At 45.7% G+C, this 19,644-nt stretch overlaps 1 protein-coding gene across 3 annotated transcripts; it reads left to right on the top strand.

Annotated features, from left to right (window-relative positions):
* The first annotated feature begins 1,587 nt into the window (after positions 1 to 1,587).
* PRR15 (proline rich 15) lies at positions 1,588 to 12,279 on the top strand. Of its 3 annotated transcripts, none has more exons than XM_081165025.1 (2): positions 1,588 to 2,838; positions 10,471 to 12,272. In XM_081165025.1, exon 2 carries the CDS (start codon positions 10,552 to 10,554, stop codon positions 10,933 to 10,935), a length of 384 nt encoding a protein of 127 aa, XP_081021151.1. In that variant the 5' UTR covers positions 1,588 to 2,838; positions 10,471 to 10,551; the 3' UTR covers positions 10,936 to 12,272. The 3 variants fall into 3 exon arrangements, with proteins under 3 accessions (XP_081021151.1, XP_081021152.1, XP_081021153.1); XM_081165026.1 differs by lacking the exon at positions 1,588 to 2,838 and adding an exon at positions 3,156 to 3,278 and having other exon boundaries at positions 10,471 to 12,279; XM_081165027.1 differs by lacking the exon at positions 1,588 to 2,838 and adding an exon at positions 8,089 to 8,142 and having other exon boundaries at positions 10,471 to 12,279.
* Positions 12,280 to 19,644: the final 7,365 nt, after the last annotated feature.

The following is a 19,644-nucleotide window of genomic DNA, read 5'->3' as shown; positions in this document are numbered from 1 at the left end:
GTTTAAAAATGATTTTGCTGATAGAACTAATATAAAAGTAATTCAAATAATATATAGACTTATCAGGTGTTCTAAGATTCATACAACTTCCTACATTTAACCTGACCATGTTTCTCTTCCCTTTGCCTATCTTTAACAAGATAGAAGATACTATATTTTATGTTTTAGTTTCCTGGTATTAATTACTACAGTCACCTATCTTTATCTTACCAATTTTATACAAAACTCAAGTATGGAAGAAAGCTACATTATGTTATCCAAGAAATCTTACTCCCTTTTATTATTTCCTTTACTTCCACATGGCTCTCAGTATGTTGAATCACATTATTCAAAGGCTTATTAAGTGCCTGAATGAGAAAACACGCTGAACTATATTACAGAAGTTTCTTCTTGTACTATTTTATGGAAACTGGTTTTGCCAGTTTGTTTTTTGAGCTCAAGATACATTGTACATAATACAATGACTACATAATACATCCCAGGGCTGTGCCCAAAGTCCATACTGAAATCTGGCAATGATGTCTCAAGAGGTAAAACTGATCTCTGCCTAAAAAACCAGCATTTCACTGGTGGGCTTCTGCAATTTATTTGGGGAAGGGTACTTCGCGTGCCTTGAGCTTCACAAACAAACATCCCTGACACACATTCCCCAGCGTCTCATGTGCTCTCTGATACATCTCCAAACTCTTCAGTACACTGCGAGCCTGTAGACTGAGGGCAAATGAATCAAGGCCTTTAAAGGGTTCAGTAACAGGACATAGTGTCTTCATTTCCAACTAAACTGCTACTATATAAACACAAGAAGTGCATAAAGGTCTTCTGAAGTCTGTGTGAAATCTTGCGACTGTTTTGTACTGATAACTTTCAACAAGTTCAGAAAGCCCTCCAATGCTCTTTGTATCCATCATGCTAACTCTATTGTGCCTACCTGTTCCCTGTCTTGGGTACCTAGCAAGGCTCCCTTCCTAAAACAACTTCAGAGAAGGTCAAAGAACCTGCTTATTTTATCGTACAGGCAACTCCCAATTTACATGGCAATTACATTCCACGGCACCATGTGTTTAAGTGAAATCGCATATATCTGAAACACCACTGAAAAAGCCCCCATTCCGTCTCCGCCCCTGTCCTATTCTGCCCCTTTTGTGATGTTTTTGTGATGTTTTTGGGTCACTTCTGGGTTCAGTTGCACAAATATCTGACGCACCTAAAACAATTCCTGCTTGTACACACCATCCTTAAATTCCTGAGGGCTGGAATCTGTTGTGGAGAAAGAAATTCTCAAATTATTTTGAGATTTAGGTGGCAGGATAGATAAATGGTGACCTCTCTAGAATGAGGAGAGTTTTTTATAGATAAGATCCAGGTTGTGAAAATTAATGACTTGCCCAAAACTATCTAATTGTTAACTCCAATCTCAAGTGTCCTCTGTCCAAGGCCAGCATTCGACTATTGGGCAGCACTGTCTTCACACTACTGCCTGAAGCCACTGCACATGGCCTGCTTCACTTAAAAAACACTCCTATGAATACACAAGTTTACTTGGAAATGCTCTCAACTTTGTTGAAACTTCATACAAAGAAAGCGTGCCACCTTTCAGCGGCGAAACTAGGCTTTATTTCACCTGGATCAAAGACCCAGTTTGGCGCCACCCCACACAATTTCAAATACATACAGTGGGGAGCCTCAATGGTGCCCCTCTGAAACCTTCACCCGGGGCAAAAAAAAAACCCAGCTAGCTCTGTACAGGAGCATCCTGGTTGCAGAAGTGCCCATTAACAGGAACTGCTGTGTTATCCCGTGTTTTGTGGTACATGTGGGCTCTGCAGCTGCTTCAGTTTTGCTGTGATTGCTTAGGGTTGCTTGGGCGAATCAGGCACACTAGTGCAGCCCCCCCCCCCCAGAGCCCAGACAACAACCCCCTACAGACACATCCTAAGACTTATCACAGCTTGGGAACACACGGCCTAAGACGCCACACAAAATGTGGGCAATGGAAAGCACTCTTCGAAACAAGCAGGGTTTTACGAAGCCTTAAGAGAACGGTTGTGCCTGGCTCTCTCTCATCCCTGCTCCTAGCCAAATGGTCACATGGGCACCAAGACTGCCAGAAGCGGGGAGAACTCATGACAGCATTACAAGGAAATCAGCGCAGGGCTGAGGAAGAGAGCCAAGTTGTGTGCTGCCGCCATGGCCAGCTTCCAAAAGAGATCAAAGTTGTGCCCTGTAACTCCCTTTGCCTCTTGATTTATACCGTGCTACTACTCCTTCTTCTTCCCAGGCCAATCGTTGTCCAGCTGCCCCTGCGAGAGGGACCAATCCCGTTTAGGGAGGAGGAGAAGGGGCGGGGTCGCTTCTCGAGGGCTCACCTGCACCTGCTTCCTTGTTGCCTGAGCATCAGGTGCACCGCTCAGACCTTTCGAGGAAAGTGAGTCGGGCGGGTGGGATTCCCTCGCCACGAAAAGCGCGCGCGAGTGAGAGAGCTGGCTCCCTTACAGCGCGGCCGCTCTTTCCCAAGCGCCCCCTCCCCCCAGCTGCTCGCGGTCGTCCCTAGAGACGGCTAGCTGAAAGGCCGGCTTCCGACGGCGGATTGTTCTTCACCTGCGAAAGTTGGCGCTCCCTTTTGGAGCGGGCGGGCGCCGGAAGGAGGCCAAGTTCCCTGGCTCGCTCTCTCGCTCTCAAGAGTCAGCCTGTTGCTGCGGCAGCGAGTAGTTCCCTCAGAGAAGGAAGCCCAGGTAACGACGCTCTCGGCGAGAGGATGGACTGACTCCCTCCAGCACCGCGCCTGCTCTCAGGAGGAAGAAGAAAAAGAAGAAGAAGAGACGCTCCTCCGGCGCACAGGTGAGAGCCCACGAGAACGCGCCTTCGCTTGCTTTCTCCTCAGCCGGCAGGTGCTCTCTTCAACAGGTGCCCGGCAAGAGCCCTCTCCGCCTGCGTCTCGCGCGCTCCCGACCTGGAGGGGTGGGGTGGGGGTGGGAATCTGCCCAGAGGCGCCCACCTGTCGCGCAGGCTAAGGGCGCGCGCGCTGCTCACCTTGCACGAGCGCACCTTGCATGCAGCATGAAAGGCAAGGGGGAGGGGCGCGCCTGAGAGGCAGGCGGGCGGGAGGGGGGCTTCCTCAGCCTGGTCAGGGGGAGGGGGAGCAGCAGGCAAAAGATGCTGCGTGGGCGGGCGCGGAGCTGGGCTGCCACCTCCTCCTTGTCAGCTGCCCTAAGTGTGGACGCAAGGGCGCTTCAGCGTGGCTGAGGCGGAGCAATTGGGGATTTTCTTGCCTTCGCACGGTGAGTTGAGTGGGACTTATTCCCCAAGAAGTGTGCATGGGATTCTATCTATCATCTGTCTGTCTGTCTGTCTGTCTGTCTGTCTGTCTATCTGATTTATAGATTTATTACAGTGGTACCTCAGGTTACATACGCTTCAGGTTACAGACTCCGCTAACCCAGAAATAGTGCTTCAGGTTAAGAACTTTGCTTCAGGATGAGAACAGAAATCATGCTGCGGCGGCGCGGGGGCAGCAGGAGGCCCCATTAGCTAAAGTGGTGCTTCAGGTTAAGAACAGTTTCAGGTTAAGTACGGACCTCCAGAACGAATTAAGTACTTAACCCGAGGTACCACTGTACTATTTACAGATTTATTACCTTTATCTTCCAAGGATCTCAAGGTGTGTACATGGTTCTCCCTCCTCATTTCATCCTCACAAAAAACCCTGTGAGGTTAGGCTAAGGGATGGTGACTGGCCCCAAGGTCACCCAGTGAGCTTCATGGCTGAGTGGGGATTTGAACTCTGGCCTCCCAAGTGATAGTCCAGCCCTCTTAATTTATTCCTGCATTGCAGGGGGTTGGACTAGATGACCCCTTGGGTCCCTTCCAGCCCTTGCGGTTCTACGATTCAATCCCAAAAACGCGTGCCGTGAACTAACAGTGCCGTTATGTACATGTTTGCTCTGAGGAAAGCCCTGTTGATTTCAGTGGGACTTGTTGCTAGCTAAGTGTGTACAAGATTGCAGTCCAAGGCTGCAATCCTGGGTCATATACTTGGCAGCAAGCCCCACTGAAGACATCTGGGCTTTCTTCTGATTAACGGTGCATGGGGTCAGTTTTATAATCCCGCTGAATGAATTTAACGGGAACTATGTCTGAGGGTCCCGGTACACTACTGTAATCTCTGAAGAGCTCTGAAATGGAGGGTTGCTATTTACACATGCGCACACCCCTTCCCTCCCTTTCTGCATAATAGGCAGAAATCCAACAGGCTTTGTTTTTCCTCCAGTAGCTCTGGATTTAGTAACCGGTAAAGGACAATCCTAAAGAAGCATGTGTATAGCAGGCGATGCAGTTTGGGGATTATAGCTCTGCTATAAAAAAAATTCCCCAGTTTCACCCCACCTTTAAAATTAGCAAAATGTTGACAGCTAAGGGTTATCTAGCCATAAAAAATAACCCCAGTTATAAAGTGCATTTTTCTGCTGTGTCCTCAGTTGCACCTGCTGAGTTGTTTCCTTGCACATTACAGGTGCAACTTGGGCCCTCCAGCTATGACTTGCAACAAGCTTAATTAACAAACGCAACAAGAGCTGCTACCTCAGTATCCAAGTCCTGCTGGAAAGGGGGCCGCCACTATTAGATAAATGTTGCAATTAACCGTTCCCAAAAATAAAATAAAAAAGCTTAGTTTATCACTTTTACCTGCTGTTCGAAGGAACCTGCCTCATTCTGGTCTTTGCAGCAATTCAGTGAGTTGCATTCTACGTGTACAAAATATTACACGCTGTGGGTGAAATCCTGGCCCCAGTGCAGCCAGTATGAATGTTCCATCATTCAACAGAGCAAGAATGTTTTTTTTTTTGTTTTTTGTTTTTTTTTTGCTTCACAAGCAAGCAGGAAACTTCTCAGAAATGAAAGCATGTTGAAGATTTAGGAGAGAGTTTCTAAAGTGCCTGGCCCTACCTGTCATGATCATCAGTTTATGATGACAAACCATAGCACTGTTTGTGTGATAAGGCTGTGCAAAATCTGAAAGCTCCCTTGTAGGAAGGAGCAAGGTTTGCCTTTCATTTCCTTATCAAGCTGAAGGAACACCACCAGTGAACTTTTACAGAAACATTCATAGTTGGCTTGTGCAGCTGCATGGAGAAGAACCACTTATGTAGTGACTCAGCCGATGTGTGCACAAAATAGAAAACCAGTGAGTTAAGTTTGCAGAACGGAAGGGGCATGCATGTGACTGTCTCCTCCTAGCAGTTCAACTCCCAGGGTGAAGTAGTCCTAGGAAATTAATCCTCAAACTCCATGTCACAGAGCCATGATAGCTAAATTCAACCTCCATGTTCAGAGACAGTGTACTATTATTTATTAACATCTCACCCTTTGTCATAAGATACCCCCAGGGTGGGTACATATATGTCTGACTTCCAGGTCCTGGGAGAGAGAGAAAAGGAGTAGCCATTACTATTGTGAGTTTTTTTGAATATTTCCTTAAGGTATCTGCCTGTCAATTATTGGAACTAGATGGACAACTGCATTTAAGTCTGATCAGACAGTAGGCCACAATTAGGGAGCAAATGAGATCTACAGTACATGTATCTGGTGTCTGTATGCCTTCAAGGAATGCATTAAAAGAAATTCCGAAAGTGCAGAAAAATGAGCTATATTTGTGCCATGCATTCAAAGGGAATGGAGAAGAGAAGAAACAATCCCAACAAAACACTGATAATTGGGTATATCTGATTATGCAGATATGCTGAAACTAAATTATAGAATATATTTTTAATTCTGTCTCTTCTACTTTGAATCAAAATTTGCTCTGCACACGAAGGCTAGGTATCAACTGGCTCACAATCCATCCTTATCCATGTTTACTTGGAAGTTGGGGTACTGAGTTCAGTGAAACTTATGCTGAACTGCAGTTTTCTGCTCACTCAGTTTGGGTGGTTTTGGCCTAAGACCAAATCATTTTGTTCCCATTGTTTGCTGTGAACAACATACCAATGCAAAATTCACAAACCTGAAAAGTTAACATTTCAATCCCACTTAGCAAATTTTTGTAAGCTGATGGTGCTAAACTTTGCTGCAAATGTTCAGCTATAGCTGGACTTGTCAGGAGGTACTGCTGGATCAGAAACCCAGTGTACTGGAAATACCACAAGTCTCTGTTTAAATCTTCAAACCAAAGAAGCTTTTGATGAATTGTGCTAAGCAACTGAATTCTTGGTTGCTTAGCCAGTCTTGGAAAGGTTTAACTACTGCTAATGACTTCATTAGTACAAAAGAAGGTTATGCAGTGTGGAAGGGTTTTAACTCTCCAAAGCATTCTAGATGAATTAAAGTTTGCATAGTTTCCTCACCAATGTGCTTAGGAATGGACACAGTTCCTATCCTATGAAATCTATCAACAGTAGCAGGTTGAGAACAGCTGAGTCCCGCTCAATCTTCTGTCTGTATCAAGGAGTAAGTCCCATTAAATTCAGTGGAACTTACTTCTGAGTAGACATGTGTAGGCTGCTGCTGTTAGAAGCAAAGATGATAAGACACTGACAAATTGTCTTAATGCAAAACATTGCCCGGTTCTGTGGACATTAGACCTCTTGATTTTCAAGACCATTAGCTTGCACTTTGCCATTAATAAACTGCAACCAGTGAACATTAGACCAAGAAGCAGAGTTCAAAAACATCGTAAGCAAGACATAAGAAGTGGCCTACTGAGTGAGACCAAAGGACCGTCTAGTCCCACATCCTATTTTCAGAGTGGCCAATTAGATGCCTATGGGGAACTCACAAGCTTAACAGCATTTGTGGTACCCAACACACTGTCTTTCATAGTGGTGGTACACACATCCTCAATAAGCCTTTGAGAGCCTTATCCTTCATTATTTGTCGAATTCCCTTCTAAAACCATCCAAGTTTTTGGCCATTACTACATATAGTAGTAGAGAATTACAATAAGCCTGCAACTTAGGTGCATTTAACTTGGGCACATTCAGCTTTAGGTAAAGGTAAAGGGACCCCTGACCATTAGGTCCAGTCGTGGCCGACTCTGGGGTTGTGGTGCTCATCTCGCTTTACTGGCCAAGGGAGCCGGCGTACAGCTTCCGGGTCATGTGGCCAGCATGACTAAGCCGCTTCTGGCGAACCAGAGCAGCGCACGGAAACGCCATTTACCTTCCCGCTGAAGCGGTACCTATTTGTCTACTTGCACTTTGATGTGCTTTCGTACTGCTAGGTGGGCAGGAGCTGGGACCGAGGAACGGGAGCTCAGCCCGTCGCGGGGATTCGAACCACCGACCTTCTGATCAGCAAGTCCTAGGCTTTGTGGTTTAACCCACAGCGCCACCCGCTTTATGTACTTAACAATAAATAAATTTAAGGGAGCAGAAAGGGGGTGGACATCCAGGAAAAATACATTGGTAATCTCACCTGCCATTGCACCCAAAGTGCTTAGACTGTGTGTGATTCTGGCTTTAGGCATGATCCCCAAAACATAACACCCACTTAAGTTACAGGCTTACTGTATACTATTTAGCTATGTACTGTGTGATGCATTTATTTTGCCCATCTTGAATCTTCCAAGAGCTTCATTGCATGACCCCAGGCTCTTGTACAGGAACAGATAACTTGAAACATTCAAGCAGTACATAATTGTCATTTAAAAAAATAATAATTAAATGACCATTCCTAAAGATCCATGCAGAAAGGTTTCTTAAATTTCTAAAAGTATACACACGCACACACATATTCTTGTATGGACTACTCCTTCAAGACCCCCTGTTGTGATTATGGAATGCCAGAAGGTACTTGTGATATCTCCAAGTGTGTATTTTTTTTAAAAAGGCCACACCCACTTATACTTTGGCCACACCCACTTTTGCATGCAATCCTCAGAAGGTTGGCCATCGGTAAATGCAGCCATTGGGCTGAAAAAAATGCTTGCTGCACCTTTTCTAGTATGAGGAGGGAGAAAATACCTCTAAATCACTTTCTTTACACGATGCATCTCTCTTTTTTACATCTCTATCCTGTCTCCCCTTACTCCCCCCGCCCCTAAAGTCCCAAATGTAGATTTCCTCATAGGGAAGTGGCTCCAGTCCCTTGATCATTTGAGATGCACCTTTTCTGCGCTTCTTCCAGCTCTGGAATATTCCCTTTGCGGTATGACATCCAGAACTATACAAAGCATTTCAAGTGTTATCACGCCATAGATTTGTACAACTGAGTTAGGCAGTTTCATTTTCAATTCCCTTCCTAATGATCTTAGTAGACATGGGTTTTGATTTTTTTCACAGCTGCACACATGGAGTTGACATTTTCACTGACCTATTAACTATGATTCCTAAGATCTCTTTCCCAGATAGTCACTGTCAGATCAGACACCACTGGCATATATGAAGTTTGGGGTGGTGGTGTTGTTTCTGACCCAATGTGCATCGCTTTATATTTGCTTCCATTGAGTCATATTTGGCATTTTAATGCCTATTCTCCCAATTCGGGAGAGTTTTGTTTGCAACTCTTCTCAAACCCTTTTTGTTTTAGCCATCCTCAACAGTTGTGTGCTATCAGCAGACTTGGACGTCTCAGTACGTTCTCCTAACTTCATATCATTTATGAAGTGACACAGTACAGATCCTTGAGGGATTCCACTTCTTACATCCCTCCCATTTGAGAACGGTCCATTCATTCCAACTCTCTGCTTCCTGTTCTGGGACCAGTTACTGATCCATGACCTGCCTCCTTATTCCATGACTTCTAGTTTGCTCGGGAGTCTTTGGGGAGGGACTTTATTGAAAGTTTTTTGAAATTTAAGTACATAATGTCTACTGAATCCCGCCTATATTCTCAATTCAGACATCTCAGAAATGCAGTCGCCCTCCCACTGGTCCTTTGGACACTTTTTGAAAACTTATTTACCCTGGAGTTGGTTGAGAACATTGAGAATTCACTCTTCCTCACTGGACCGTATATAATTTTGATATTTTATGGCTGCTTCTGGTTTAAGATATTGTTTTGGCCCACTCTGGGATTCTTAATAAGAAGCAGGCCAAAAGTCTTCAAATAACTGTTTGTTGACACTCTCAAAGAACTGAGAGACAACTTGAAGCAGCAATGCTGGTGGTTCTTCTGTATATAATATAAATATAATAAATAATAAAATACATATTTATTAGCAGGAGATTTGGTTAGTGTGATGACGACATTTTTCACAAGCTTGTTTCTTTGGGGGTTTTATTTATTCATTAACTCTCCTCCTGGGCAGAAAACAGGAGTGCTTTTCTTCCTTTTGGCATCCTGTATGAGGGCTGCTGCAAAGTGTATTACCTGGTTGGCTCTGCATCCTAGCACATTTAGGGGTGCTACATATTTGGAAAACTGTTTTATGTGTTTTTGTTTTGTTTTGTTAATAGGTTTACAAGGAAATGATTATAAATCTTCACTTCATACCATTGGACTGAAAGGGCTGGGGTACCTGGGAGCCCAACAGTAACTGGAGGGCCATATCAGTCCCCACCAGGGCCAATGGTGGTGGGAGATACACTCCAACATCACCAGGAGGGCCCAGCTCCCACATTCCTAACATAGTGCTTTCATCAGCCCCATTATGCCCCCAAGCTGGGCACTTCCTATTTATGCAGTGGTATCTCTGTGGCGTTGTGGGTTAAACCACAGAGCCTAGGACTTGCCGGTCGGAAGGTTGGCGGTTCGAATCCCCACGACGGGGTGAGCTCCCATTGCTTGGTCCCTTTTCCTGCCAACCTAGCAGTTCGAAAGCACACCAGTGCAAGTAAATAAATAGGTACCGCTCCGGCGGGAAGGTAAATGGTGTTTCTGTGCACTGCTCTGGTTTGCCAGAAGCAGCTTAGTCATGCTGGCCACATGACCTGGAAGCTGTACGCCAGCTCCCCCAATAAAGTGAGATGAACGCCGCAACCCCAGAGTCGGCCACGACTGGACCTAATGCTCACGGGTCCTTTTACCTTTACCTATCTCCCTCTTGCTTGGAGGGGAAGGGTTATATTCAATGTTAGTCCTACTCCGGGTAGAATTATAGAACTGTAGAGTTTGAAGGGACCACAAGGATCATCTAGTCCAGCTCCTTGCAGTGCAGGCATCTTTCGCCCACAACCCTGAGATTAAGAGTCTCAGGCTCAACAAAGGAGCTATCCTTCAGGACCTCTATGAACCAAAACGTTTTTGGCGCAGCCTTTGGGGGGGAAAGGAAAGTCCAGCCTCAATAAAGCCCTGGCGTCACAATTTGGAAGCGAGTAAATAATAAAATAAAATAAGATGGAAGTGGAGTCTCTGCGTATGGTTACGATGACCCTCTTAGACAGTTCCTCCAGCGGAGCCTACTAATTCCGCTCTGTGCGCCCGATGTCTCCCGCACCCCCTTAAATGTCTCCTTCCTACCGCGGACCCCAAGTCGGTGAGGGCTCCAGTTCCTGCTGCTAAACAAGCCTCCCTCCTCTCTGTCCTCCCCTCCAGGCCACCGGCCCCGAGTGCAGCGCATCGCCCAGGACCCCCTGACCGGGAGGAGGCGCGCGGGCGCCTCCTGCCCTCCGGAAGATGGCCGAAAGCGCCGGCACGGCCGCCCCCTCGACGGGGCCCGCGGCCAAAGGCGGCTCCTCGGGCGCCTGGTGGAAATCGCTGACCAGCAGAAAAAAGCCCAAGGAATCGCCAGCGGCTGCGTGGCCTCCTCGGCAGGTGCCTGAGCCCTCGGAGATGCTCCCCGCCGCGCCCAGCCCCTCGGACTCTCAAGAGAACCAGCAGCCCAACTCGGGCAGCCGACGGAACCTTAAGATCTCCCGCTCGGGCCGCTTCAAGGAGAAGCGGAAAGTGCGCGCCACGCTGCTGGCGGACAGTCCCCAGCAGCTCTTCGAAGGGGCGCCGGGAGCCGCAGCCGGGAACCCCGCCCCGGCGCGCCCCGCCGAAGAGACGCCATGCCAGTGACCACGCCTCCCCGCCGGCCCCTGCCAGGCCTAGAGGAGGAGCTGCCTGTCTGATTTTGGGGAAAGGCGGCCTGGTTGCCGTCTCGTCTCCGGCCCAGGGGAGGAGCGTGTGTGCGCGCGCTCTGCTGCGCTTTTGGGGAACTGTGGCCTCGAGGATCTTGCGCGCGAGTTTGCAAAACCTCTTTCGCCCTCGCCGAGGGGACAGATGATGGCGAGGCGTCCGCCTTAGTCGACCACGGGGGTCTCCTGTTTCACGGGGAGGGCCGCAGATCTCTGGAACAATAGGAATATGCAATAAGGAAGAGACCCGCTGAAGCTCAGCTGCCCTGTGCGGTCATGAAATTAAAGTGTGTTCAGCGGGCAGTGTCCCCAACGAAATCGTCATTGTGGTTTATTTCACACCCACCACCACTTTTTACAGAAAACCGCCAGTTCGCAATATGCTGCTGTATAGAATGATGATGATGATGATGATGGAGAATAAAAATTCTAGCGTGCAGCCCCAACTTAGTCCTATGTTCAGGTATTGCAGTAGATGTCCCCAATCGGAAACAAACACACAAACATGGTAAATAGCCCACTGGTGACCTATATCAATGTGCAGCCTTGATAAAACTTACTGCTGCTCTGGGTCAGATGAAGATGTCTTGCTGTTGTCCAAACAACACTGGAGATCCATTAAGCGAGTACAGGACAGTAATGTCAGTTTTCCCTGAAGATGCCAGGAGGGACGAGTTGGAGTGGCAGAGAGACCTGGTGCTGATAAAGTCAAGTGGAACATCTGTATATATATTTTTAAAAAGGCACACCAAAATGCTGAGGTTTAAAATAAGTTGAGAGGGTTCCTGGGTGCCTTGTTTATGAGATTTCAGAACACATGTTAAAAACCTGTTTTTGAAGGTGACCTGCACTAGAGACCCCAGTTGTCTGCTCTTGCAAGTCACTGTCATGCAAATGGATTCAGAATTCCAATCTCCTGCACTAGCTGCTCCTGAGAAACAAAATTAAAAATGGAAATGTGGATTTTCATAATTTTATCCATTTTCAGCTGCTCCTGCAATAAAAGAGGCCATGCTGTAAATTTTTACAAAGAACTAATTAGTACTACAGTCCCAAATGAATAACTTCTTTTTAATAAAAAGACACAGGGAAAAAACAACCTGTGGTTCACTTCCTTTATGCCAAGGAGGCTTTTTGTTAGTCTAGTATGCTTTTAATAGCCTCCTTTTGGGAAGAGAGGGAGTTGGAAATGTTCCATCTTATCTTATTTCAAGGCCAAAACCTTCTAGTGGCACCTGGAGATTCTTAACAATTGTATTCCTGTTGGTAGAAATGTCAGTAAACGAATCTGTCTGCTATTCAGTGGATTATAAAGGGAAAGGAGGGAGGTTATAGTTGGGGAAGTACTACACTTCTTGCTCCCAAATTTATTCTCTACAAAGAATCAGAAAAAGGAAACAACATTTCATTTTGTTTCTGGTAATTAGAAGCAGCTGCTTCAACTGGAACGCAATAAGGGAGTAATATTTGTCATTCTCGTTGTTAAGAGACGAACATGATACATTTTAGTACTATGGTTCTCAAGTAACTGATACCTCCTCTGGAGAAGCTGAACAAAAGGGACCCAGCCTAAATACCTCTGGGTAAAAGGACTGCTGGAGGAGAACAGAGCTGGGCTGTCTGCTCAATGCAGTGCCAATAACCCTGCAGCTCAAAATCCCCCAATGCCTCCTGGTGCCAGACCATAGGAGACTGACAGAAATATCTCCAGGAGTTTCTCTAAGTTGAGATGGAAAGATATATGTTACCTGTAGGGTAGGAAAGTGTGTGGCTTTGAGATTTTGATGGGAATTAAATAAAAAAAACCTTGAAATTTGATTTGGTAGAGCACTCTACTGGCACTGTGGTCTAAACCACTGAGCTTCTTGGGCTTGCCAATCAGAAAGTTGGCGGTTCGAATCCCCGTGACGGAGTGAGCTCCCGTTGCTCTATCCCAGCTCCTGCCAACCTAGCAATTCAAAAGCACCCCGGTGCTAGTAGATAAATAGGTACCACTGCAGCGGGAAGGTAAACGGTGTTTCTGTGCACTCTGGTTTCCTTCATGGTGTTCCATTGTGCCAGAAGTGGTTTAGTCATGCTGGCCACATGATCTAGAAAGCTGTCTGTGGACAAACACTGGTTCCCTCTGCCCAAAAGTGAGGTGAGCGCCGCAACCCCATAGTCGTCTTTGACTGGACTTAACCATCCAGGGGTCCTTTACCTTTTGTTTTTACCTTTTATGTGAACTACATATTAACTGGACACCTGCAATTTAAAATTTGGAGACCCAACTTTTTTTAAAAAAAGTAAGACCCACTTTCTGTTTCACAGCTGGAGTGTGGCTGCTTTCAAATAATTCTTGCTGTGTCAATGCTCGCCACAGAACTGTTATAGGTGTGCTAGTGTGTTGGAAAGTCTCCGTGCCAGACATGCTGCCGTGGAGACAATAGCACAAATCCTCGTATGTTTTCTGGCATTGCCTTGGATGTGTTTGGAGGAAGCAGACATGCTTTTTGTAGCCCTGTGTCTCATAGGTTTCAATTCAACATGCTTCTCAATACACACCCTTGGTAATTCTTCATGAAGGCTCCAGCCAGCTTGTATGTAGAACAGGAGTGAGGAACCTTTCTCAGCCTAAGGGCCGCATTACCTCTTGTGGAACCTTCCAGGGGCCACCCACCAGTGAAGGTTGTGCCGTGCCATGATGCCATACATACTTATCATTGAATTCAGTGGGACTTACTTCTGACTGCGTTGTTAGCTCTCTCCCTTTTAAGTTGGGGGTAAAAAATCCTTTTTCTGCAGCAGGAAAACAAAAGCACCATTTAATATGTGATACCCACTCTCCCATAGTATTTTAGTTCATTATTTTAAAATGTCAGAAATATCCATCCTTGGAGACTCTAGAGATGCCTTTTCGATCCTGTTAATCCAATTTGGGCAGTAATGCAAATGCTATCCAGTCCTTTGCTGTAAATGCTGTCTTAAAGGATTCTCCTATCTTCTCACCCCCCCCCTCTCTCTCTTTTTCTTTTTTTTACATATTTAAAGGCGGGAAAGAGAACGGTGGCTATTTATTACATTTCATCCTTTCGAAAATTAAACTCTAAATAGGAAGTGTCCCTAGAAAATAACCAGTTCTAATTCTTTCAAAGAAAGAAGCTTCTGATATAAGCAAAACCGCCAGCATACGATAAGAAGAAGAAGAAAAAGTCTCGCTGGCACCATTTCTAGTGCAATTGCCCAAAGGGAGACAGGATTCAGTTTGAGCTGAGGCTCAAGTTGATGCCCACAGCTGCTCCGAAGGATAGGACATCCTTACACACTTGCAGTCTAACCCAAATAACAAGCTGCATAGCCAGCTCTTCTGAAGCCGTTGCAGGTGGGTTTGTCAGCGACTCTGCAAATGCAGGTAAGGCGTGATGCTTGTGAATGAATTTGTATTCAGCCATTTTAATGAATCAATTGGTGTTAAGCTCTTCGTTAATATATTGAAAGCAGACACATGCCACCGCCCCGCCCCCGGCCTCCTTTGGAGGAAGTTGTATTTCCAACACAACTAGAAGCGAACGTCGCTAAGGACTGAGGTGTGGTGTAAAGCTCTAAACAAATGAGAGTGGTCAATAACACTGAACAAAGTATTTGGCATTTAAATCCTTTATTTATCTTCTCATAAAGTTATGCAACAGGAGGAAATTAGTGGAACAAAAAAACCACACATTTGTCGTAGGTGGAACGTAGACTTTAACCCCCTGTTCGCAACACACTTTCTGTACAAACCAGGCTTTTGTGTGTCTAAGGGTCTTTCTGTTGTTTGGCTGACTGACTGTTAAGCACACACAATGCTGCCGATATTGTGACATAAGACGTTGTTTCTGAATGTTTCTCGGAAGCCAAACTTTTCCTTGCTATGACTCACTCCCCCCTTGGCCATCTGCGAACACACCCTTTCGCCAATCTCAATCTGTTCCTTCACCAGAAAGAACACCTCCCTGTTGCCTAAATAAACCACAGCAGCTCCTAGTTCTCTCTGCTTTCATTGAGTACTTAACAATGCATGAAAATGTACCAGCTTAACCAGCAAGCTTTTAAAGAAACAAGTTGCTGAAATTCTGTCTGGTAACTTGCAGGGGGTACTGGCTTGATTATGCCTAACTACCCGTCATGCTATGAAATGGCGGAGTGTTTCTGTGAAAAACAGAAAATACCTAGGGCAGGGGTGGGGCATCTTTTTCAGGCTAAGCACCTTATTCCTTTAAAGAAACAAAACAGCTCAGTCTTAGTGATCACAGCAAGCCTTCTCAGTAGGTCTTGCCCCAATGAGGCCGTTGCGAGGACGGAAGGTCTCCGCCTTCTCACTGCTCACTAAGGCTCCTGCCCTAGTTCCTTTCCCAGCACCCTAAGGCTCTGTCATCTTGTCTCTTGTTGCTCCACCCTCTTCATTTCTCTGCATGTTCTGGGAGACCAGCGGGGAAGGGAATTGGTTGCAGCAGGAGGCGGGAGACTCCCTGGCTTCTTCCGCAGCCTGCCTCGCCTTTGTCCCCTGGCTCCCCTCTTCTCCTGCATTTGAGTCTGGACTGCTCTCTGCCACAGCCTCTTCCTGCTCACTAAGCCCTGTTGCTTCTTCAGCTTCTGACACTTCCTCCTCCCAGTTTTTCCCCTCTGACCATGCATCGTCACCCCACCACCAATCCCCTGGCTCTGAGCTTTCTTCTCCTGGGGGTTCCCTTGGGGGTTCCCCCACCTGGTGCCTCCCACCACTCTTCTGCATCTAGCCAGTCCATGACACTTGCGAAGGGATGCATTCGGTTTCCCATTCCTGATTTAGGGCCCAGCAATTATTCTCCTAGACAGGAATTTCAGCGGTGAAAAACCAGGCATCATTGATGCAGCAGAACATGTTCAGTTGGAAGTCAGTGTAACCCACTATGCAAGCCTGCAATGGTCCTTTAAGCCACGAGGAGGGAGACAGCTGTCCTGTCCTGGCTCAGATCCCTGAAATTCATACACACGACAGCATTAGAATTAAAATGGTTATGGGCGTGCCCTTGCAAACATACATCAGTTTTGCCTTGAATAAGGAAGCCAGTTCAAATTGATGCTTTGATATGAAACACATCATGTGATGTTGGGTAAAACACATGCAGTCAGCCTGATCTAGGTCAAAAGACTAAACGTTCTCTGAGCTGCCTGATGGAAATCTGAGGGAATTCAAATGTGTGCTATAACCTTCTCATAGGTCTGTATGAGAGCAAATGGTGGATCATTTGTTGGAAACACATGTGCAAAGCATGCTGCATAATACCCAGTTCCCATATGTAAAGAGCTTTTGTGGTGGTGCATTTTCAAAGAAGGAATCCCTCCTTCTAAGTTGGCAGAGATTCCAGTTCACACTGTGACGCCAGCGGAGTAGTATAGTAATCAACACTATTTACATCATAATTCAATGAACATTTGTTATGTGGTTAATAAAGATACTTTAATACAAAATGTACTTGAGTGATATTCCTTGCTGAACTATATAACTTTTCTGTAAGCTTGGCAAGGCTAATTACAAAAATTCCCAGAGGGGTAACTATGTGAGCCTACTAGAGCAACAACAAAGAGTCTTGGGTTGTGGCACCTGAAAGAAGAACACATTTTATTAAGATATCAGCTTTCAGGGACTATAGTGCACTTCACTGGATGCATCTAATGAACTGCACTCTAGCCTATGAAAGAATAATATTTGTTAGACTTTTAGGTGCCACAGAACTATTCACTGCTGCCAACACAAGTTGAGAATTTAGACTTGAAGACCATGATGCCCTCTAGGCTTTACAGCAAGGACATTCCTAGGTACTTAAAAGGACTCAGGGCACATATCATAACCCTGGGGTCGGAATCCCCTTCTTTGGGGAATGAGGTTAAAAATTCGGAATCAGAAACAGAATTGTGTGCAGGGTCAACCGCAGAAACACTTCCACCAGACATGACTGAAGTGCCAGTTCCTCTCTGGCCCAAGGGTATCACATTGTTGCCCTCTGGCTTCCATCGCAGAATTCCCAGTACAACCAGAATCTATAGCGCTCTCTTGGAGTAAATGGCTATTGGAACAATCTGAGGCACTTTTCAGTGAATGTGAAGCTTGCAAGCAGGACAGACCTGAAGCAACACCAGAGCTCTGCTTTCCTTTCCCTCAGGCTCAATGCCAGTAATGTGTCCACATCTGTGATGGGATTTATTTATGCTTAATTTTTAAATATATATTCCCCCCCTCTTGGGTTATGGTGGTAATTTAGTCGGGATTTCCCCCTTTAATTCTCCTTTTAAAAACAACTTCGTGTAATAGCCAACTGAAGAGATTCAGCTCATTAAAAAGATTGGAAGTAACACCAGGGAATTGCTAGGCCTAAGCATACTTGTTTAGTCTTGCTATGATTGCTGCTTCTTTTCTTAGAATAAAATCCTCATTATTTACCCCTGCCTCAGTTCTTGGACACAACACTTACATATAAAACAATGAACTATCACAGAATTGTAAAATCACAGTTACAAAGTTATTGGAAAACAACAAGAGAGCAAATAGTGCAGAGGAATTAGTTGCCTCATAAATTCATATTTGCAGACGTACTATTTGTCTCCACCAAGTAGCTATGACAGTAGGCATTTCTGGGCCCATCTTACATCTCCAGTTCCAGTGATCACATTCTGAATTTATGTGTGCATAAGGCACTCATCTGGATCATTGTTTGTAGGATCTTGGCTAGAACAAAGGCATTCTCAGTGCTCTCTTGGACTTCCAAATAAGTCAGTGGGAATTTTGCCATTGCATTACGTGAGAGTTGTCATGAATTGAGTTAATGGCTGATTTGGGCCTTTGAACCCAGGATTCCTGGGTCACATGGACTGCCATATTAGGGGAGCAGTGGACAAAGACACAACCCGCACCCCAGGCTCTAGGAGGCCCACCAAATCCCACAATAATACACAGATTACAGCTTTTTATTTATCAGATTTTTAAAAATTTACTAATGCAAAGAAATAAAACATTGTTGTAATATACAGTGGTACCTCGGGTTACAGACACTTCAGGTTACAGATGCTTCAGGTTACAGACTCTGCTAACCCAGAAATAGTACCTCAGGTTAAGAACTTTACTTCAGGATGAGAAAAGAAATCGTGTGGCAGTGGTGCGGCGGCAGCAGGAGGCCCATTAGCTAAAGTGGTACCTCAGGTTAAGAACAGTTTCAGGTTAAGAATGGACCTCCAGAACGAATTAAGTTCTTAACCCAAGGTACCACTGTAATTGTCATCAACTTACAGGACATCAGGGAGGAGGAAGTGGATCTTGATGAGGGATGTAACCAGGTCTGGGACACACCAGGGCATGCCAGAGATGGTGAAGGAGAAGTTGGTGTAGGAAGCACCCATGGGATGACAGAGGATGGTGAGGGGATGGGTGTCAGTGCACAGGAACCAGAGCAGCAGGGCCCATCACCAGAGGTAGAGGGGGCCCTGTCTCCACCGCAGGCTCTCTAGGACACGGTTTCCCAAACTTGGGATCTCCAGCTGTTTTTGGACTACAACTCCCATCATCCCTAGCTAGCAATACCAGTGGTCAGGTGGGACTTGCTAGCTCTGGGAGGAAGTGTGTGATTCCTCTGCTGGTGTTGGCTTGGAACAGGTGAGGGTCACCTGGCTCATCAAGCCCAGATGCTGCAATCAGCATGCAAAGTATAAAAGGGCAGCAGAGATGAGGTGCTGTGTCTGCTCAACTTCCCATGTTGGTGGGACCATGGCTTGGATGGTCAAGGGAGCGCTTCAGGGCTGACCTCCAGGTGTCCTGACCCCCTGAATTGGCTGCAGAGGAGGGATCCTGACCTGACTGGACTCTGGACCTGTTGGCCTGCCAGACTGCATGCTAGCATCTACTATGGGATTGTGCACTCCAGTGGCACTTGCCACCAGGTACGCCATGGTTCAGGGCAATAATATGCTAACATAATGTTTATATGACAATGAATGTTATGTATAAAGTTGCAGCTGTAATTTATATGCTTTCTGAAGCTATGCACTTCATATTTATTGAAGAAATTTATTATATTTCCTCTCCAATAAGGAGGCGTGTAATTGGATACCAGTTTATAAATTGGGGAACCCCCCCTCCAAATGTATATGGCACTGGGGCTCACAACAAAGTTAATGTTACATATTAGATAGCTGATACATGGCCACAGAGGACTTGGGTACTTTTCAGAGCAAATACTTGCAAGAGAGAGAGATGGAGAGGCTAAAATATATAGACATCATACTGGCCATGAATGATTATGAGAAGCAGGATGGTGCAATGTTGCTTTTTGACCACATTGTTCTCAGTTGAAATTTGTGGCAAAGCAGTATCTTGGGAAGGCATGGGAATGATTCTAGAACTGCATACTCATATCCTCAGTTAGATTCAACTTTAATTATTTTATATTTGATAAAGGAAGCCCGAAACAAGCAGGAAAAAATGGACCAGGGTCATGCTATGCAGCTATTAAGAATGGGCAATGTCCATGCAATCATAAACACAAGCAATTATAAAGCAGTAAAATAAGTTCCACACCCCTGAGGTCAAATGAACTGATAATTTCTTGGGGTCACACCCTTCACGATGAATCACACCCTGCAAGGTCCTTCCCAATGGAGA

Source organism: Podarcis bocagei, assembly GCF_964188305.1.
Source record: "Podarcis bocagei genome assembly, chromosome: 12".
Taxonomy (NCBI): domain Eukaryota; kingdom Metazoa; phylum Chordata; class Lepidosauria; order Squamata; family Lacertidae; genus Podarcis; species Podarcis bocagei.
The sequence above is the reverse complement of the archived record's forward strand: the minus strand, read 5'-3'. Positions and strand labels throughout refer to the sequence as shown.

Coding starts and splice junctions, on each gene's coding strand:
- PRR15 (XM_081165026.1), top strand. CDS start 10,552: ATGGCCGAAAGCGCCGGCACGGCCGCCCCCTCGACGGGGCCCGCGGCC.